Source organism: Syngnathus scovelli, chromosome 16 (assembly GCF_024217435.2).
Source record: "Syngnathus scovelli strain Florida chromosome 16, RoL_Ssco_1.2, whole genome shotgun sequence".
Classification (NCBI taxonomy): Eukaryota; Metazoa; Chordata; class Actinopteri; order Syngnathiformes; family Syngnathidae; genus Syngnathus; species Syngnathus scovelli.
Window position 1 is genome coordinate 825,047 of NC_090862.1, and position 5,412 is coordinate 830,458.

Below are 5,412 nucleotides of genomic sequence, written 5' to 3' on the forward strand. Positions count from 1 at the left end.
GATGGCCTCCAGCAAGAGGGTGACGTCACCTTTCTTCAACTGTTTGTTGCAGCGATCCACCTGAAAGAAAGAAAGAAAGAAAGAAAGAAAGAAAGAAAGAAAGAAAGAAAGAAAGAAAGAAAGAAAGAAAGAAAGAAAGAAAGAAAGAAGGGCTACACAGACGCTGCTAAAAGCACCAAGAACAATTTACCAATCACTAGGGAAGCAGCGCCATCTGATGGTCATCCACAGTTACTGTAGTCACAGTCTATTAGCGCAATGCATCTTGTATGACAGATCAAATGCAAAACAATGCTCCACTTTTAGGTCGTGTTAAGTGTGTGTGTGTGTGTGTTTGAAGACTTAAAGGGGCTTTTTAAAGATCATTTACGAAGGTGGCCATTGAACGGGCTGTCCAAGGTCTGTTGAGATAAAGGAAGGCCTTCACAACAATATCCATCTTTCATCTTCCCTCAATTGCAGCACTGGCGGCGGCGGCGGCCATGTTAAGATTAAGTTTGCTAATCCGCACAAGCTGTGATGTGTGCAGCAGCGGCGGCATGGCAGCTCTATGGCTCCCTCCTCTCTCCGGTTGCAAGCACAACACCGGCGGCAAGCCGTGGCTATGATTTCTCAATCTCCTCTGCCCTTAAAGCTTTGTTTCACATGAACTGGCTCTCGCTCGCCTGCCATTTGGCTCCAACTGACAAACGAGGGCTGCTTCTATTAGTGGAAACAGAAGGCCTTGTGTTCTTTGGAGACAGTAAATTCCCCTGTCACGCTACTTCGACAACTATTACTAGTACTACTGCTATTACCAGAAGTCGTCAGCCTTTTAAAATAGAAAAATAGCTGGGCAGGCTCAGTTCAACATCACATGGTTGCTTGTTTACTCCAGTTAAAAGAAGACACTGGACTCTAACTGCCACGACTACCAGCAGGCGTAGTGTGGCACTGATACAACTACTACTAGTAGTCGCAAGAAAGCAAAAATGGACAAAAAAAACTATGAAATAGCCAGGCTGAACCAGTAACACCAATGTGTGTTTCCTCCAAATAGTTGAAAGGGATAAGTGAATTCCACTATCAAGCTACTACTACTCTTCATAGTCACATTACTACTACTATTACATACTACTACTATTACTAGTAGTCTTTGGCAAGTCAAAATGGCTGAACAAAAAACAACTAGTTAAGCAGGATCAATTTAACATCCACAGTCCATTTGCGCAGCAAATTGACTTTCATGACGCATTAAATCAACGATTCGCTTATTAATATGCATTTTAGCGCACATGGTGCCTGTCTTGAAAAACTCGTTTTGTCGTCCTCCCGATTAAACCAAGCCTGCCACCGAGAATTGGGTGCCGTCTAATTCCTGAAAGCGACCAAGCGTCAAGCGGTGCTAACGCCACGGTTTAAGCGCATAATCGCCCAATTGAGGCACGTCGGAGCCTCGTTCATGAAAGTACCTTGACGCCATCAAGACGCAATCGAAATGTTTTCGAAGATGAAATAAAGTCATGCGGAACTCCCTACCTACGGGAAGTGGCACGCTACCAGCAAATACACTACGCCCCCAGTGTAACCACACGCTGGCCTAAGCGTTAATGGTCCTTTCCTTGACTTTGATCGACTTTGTTCCCTATCTATTGTGACTAAAAAGAGAAAGTGACCAACGAAGACGTGCTTATTGAAAAATGACCAGGATGCGTGTTACTTTTACTGACCGTTTGCATTGTTATTGCATCGAAGCTACTCGCTCGCCATTGTCGCTTCATTGACGGCGTCAGTCATGGCGTTATTGCCCTCTAGTTGGCTCGAATGACCATTTCATAACCGCCACACGCCATTGAATGAATTTTGGGCGTGAGAAGGGATAACGTGACTTTGTTTGACGTGGTGTTTCGGGGAGGAAAAAAAGCCAACGCTAGCCCACATTAGCAAGTTAGCTTATCCTTAGCGTGTTCCACACACAAGTGTAAAACGACATAATCGCTGCAACTTCTAAAAGAAAAAAGTCTTGAGCACAGTAAGACTCTCGACGCCGCTCCGTTGAGTCGTATGTTCATTTATTCATTTTTCAGAGATTATGAGCGAGCAAAGTTGGTCTCGCCTGACCCACCCTATTGACAGCGAGGGGATCGGAGATGTGCTCCTCGAAGAGGCTTTACTGCATTTGTAGTTTGTTTACGCTGATTCTACAGTTCCGCCAGCTCCTCTCACCACCCTCCGCCTCGGTTCGTATCACTCCGCGCGATGCAGCAAAATACTCACATCAAAGTCATAATTGGTCAAATCGACACGGGAATGACGCGTTTGTTTACCATTACAATTCTCACTTTGTGGCGTGTGGAGAATGAGTCTTTAAAAAGCGTTTCTCCTTGCAAACATAAAAAAAACGGACTAGGCTCTTGAGAGCGGGCTTCTCCACTTTGCTTTCAAGTAGGGAGGGATGTTTTTCTGCTTCTACGGTTGACGTTCGATTGTGACGCTGGTTCGTAACAGTAAAGTCTAAAATGTCATCTAAACAGTCGATTGTTCGAGGATTTTTTTTTTTATGGTCGGGTTTGAGCGATCCTCCTCCTTTCTATTTCGATCTTTTTGAATTCGTACCCGGAATTCAGAGCTGGTAGCGTCCAAGCAAAGCCCGGGACTGCTTTCTTGGTTGTACAGCGCTTCATTTGGATTGACAACCAAGGCGTCCAATAGGGAAATTCCGTGAGCTTAGCAACAGAAAAAGTGTGCTCTGACCCAATCCGCCTCTCGAGGGGGTGGCGCTTGCACAGATGCCATCTCGCCATCCGATTGGCTGTCAGGCTCGTCACTTCTCCGAGCCTTCTGGACACTGTAGTTGAAACGGGAGCGCCCTGAAAGCGACGTGCTGGGGCCGGAACGTCATATCCCACAATCCCTCGGCGCGGGCGAACGGCGGGCGCTCTGTGCTCGGCTGGAGGCGGAGCGCCTATATAAATGCCTGCTCCCTCCACTGGCTCGGCAGACTGGACGCTGTTGTGACGGCGAGGCGAGCTCTTCTAGCGCATGCGGGACCGTGACAGCGTTGAAACGGTTAATAGAGGCGAACCCTCAGAGGAGAGCCGTTTAGCCATTAGTTGGACTCCTTGACACTTTCTCCTCACCACTTTTCAAGGGGGAGGAGGCCTTCTTTACTCGTCATTGTGGATGTTTGCTAGACAAATTGGAGCCAAACTCCCATCGGAGCAACTTTTTGGACTTTCATTCAGAACAATCAGTTGTTTGACAATGCGTTGAAAAACTAGAAGGAAGAGAAGAGAAGAGAAGTGAAGAGAAGAGGAGCATCACGATGACAGAACCAGCGGAGCAGACCGACCGCCTGAAAAGTTCGAGCAGCCCATCAGGTGGGAGCAGCGGCGGCGGCAGCGGCGGCGGCGGCGCCTCCAAGCATCCCCCAGCCGGCAACCGCGCTGCACCGCCGCACAACGGCGACAGAGGGCGCCAGAGGAGCGGCAAACACCACCAGGATGTCAACACCGACAAGTTGAGGGGGGTGTGTCCCGGAAACGAGTCTCCCAACGCCAGGGACGCACCGCCGCCCCCGCCGCCGTCGGGGGGGCTCCACATCGACTCGGACACCGGCTTGGTGGTGGACACCCGGTGCCTGGGCAGGAAGCGGCACCGACGCCGCGCTGCCAAAAAGAAGCGCAACTGGAAGCCCTACTACAAACTTTCGTGGGAGGAGCGGAAGGCGCAGGACGAGCGAGAGACTGCCCGGGCGTCTCGCCTGCGCGAGGAGATGTTCGCCAAGGGGCTGCCGGTGGCTCCCTACAACACCACCCAGTTCCTCATGGACGAGCACGACCGCGAGGAACCGGATCTCAACACTGAGGCGCGGCGGCCAGAGGACACGGGCAGCGAGGAGGACCTTTTCGAGCATGACGACGAGGACGACGAAGACGGGAGTGGAGGCGGCGGCGGCGGAGGAGGAGGCGGCGGCGGCGGGGGAAGCAGTGACGGCATCGGGAGGCCAGGCAACGCCGGCGGAGAGTTTCTCCAGCGGGACTTTTCCGAGACCTACGAGATGTACCACGTCGAGAGCCTGCAAAACATGACCAAGCAGGAGCTGGTGAGGGAGTACCTGGAGCTGGAGAAGTGCATGTCCCGTCTGGAGGAGGAGAACAACCGGCTGAGGCGTGCCGCCGCCGTGGAGCCCGGCGGAGGCGGCGGCATGAGCGTGGAGGAGCCCCTGGCGCGCCTCCGGGAGCTGGAGCGGGAGCTGGAGAGACTCAAGGCCCAGAATACAGAGCTCCTGCTGCGGAGCCAGCCCGCCACGGACAATTAGGGACGGACAGACATTCAGCAAACTATTCCCAAGAAGGTCATAAAAACACAGCGACTTTTTCTTATCTGGACTTTATGTGTTTTGTTCGGTCAACATTTGGCCAGTGGTTAAAAAATATCATTACAAAACAGCGTTTTCCTATCTCGACCTTTTTCTGTGACACTTGGCCTGAAGTTTATAAAAAGAGAAAATGAAATACAAAAATAACTTGGTTAACTTTTCAACTTGATCACAAAACGGAATAGTCAACGGAAATCTACGTTTTCATTATTTGTTTTTTTTTTTTAGTCAATATTTGGTTGGGGGTGTTCGAGATTCCATAAAAATAGCAAGAGGCTAAAAAAAAAAATCACTGTCATATGGACTTTGTTCACATTTTGACTTGTGTTTAAAGAAAATTTAAAAACGTGTTTTGTATCTGGACTCTAAAATGTTGACATTTGGCCCGAGTTAAAATAGTCAACGGGCTCGAAGGAAAAATCGACTTCATTTTTCCTATCTGGGCTTTGGTGTTTTTTTTACTTGAAGATTTTCAAAAAAAGGTCATTACAAAATGACCTTTTTTACCCCCAAGACTGTAGTCCAAATTTCACATCAACCTTTTTTATTTGATTTACATCCATTCTGTTGCATTTTGTCCACTACAGCAGCATGAAAGATGACGGGCAATCAAGCCAGTCAAGTCCATTGTTTGTGGGTGTGTTAACAGCTGTTCAATAAACATCTTAAGAAATAACACCTTTGTGTGTATACGTTTTGACAGCCATGCATGCATTGACTTAATATTAAAATGTGAAGGCCCTCCCTGAATGTTTTTTTTTTTTTTTCCAGACAGCGAAATATTGCCAAAGACGAGGTGGAAATTTGACCACTTTTGCCAAGCTCTGGAATGGACCGTGAAAATGTGTATTTACCTATATGCCAGAGGAATGCAACAAAGCACTGTCGAACTGAAATTCTTCAACTCACCTCATCAATATAAACATGCTTGAACCGGCTGGAACAGTGAGATGGCCATTTTGGTTGGAGTCCCTTCATCACTGCTTGCAGCTTTATGAAATGAGGTGCTTGCTCCACAAGAGGGCGCTATTTAGATATCCAAACAACAAAGG

At 48.5% G+C, this 5,412-nt stretch overlaps 1 protein-coding gene across 1 annotated transcript; it reads left to right on the forward strand.

Annotated features, from left to right (window-relative positions):
* The first annotated feature begins 2,973 nt into the window (after positions 1-2,973).
* On the forward strand, positions 2,974-5,110 carry hexim1 (HEXIM P-TEFb complex subunit 1). Its single transcript, XM_049744131.2, has one exon. It carries the CDS (start codon positions 3,305-3,307, stop codon positions 4,298-4,300), a length of 996 nt encoding a protein of 331 aa, XP_049600088.1. The 5' UTR covers positions 2,974-3,304; the 3' UTR covers positions 4,301-5,110.
* The last annotated feature ends 302 nt before the right edge of the window (positions 5,111-5,412 follow it).

Excerpts from the sequence above, each read along its gene's own strand:
- hexim1 (XM_049744131.2), top strand. The coding sequence starts at position 3,305 with ATGACAGAACCAGCGGAGCAGACCGACCGCCTGAAAAGTTCGAGCAGC.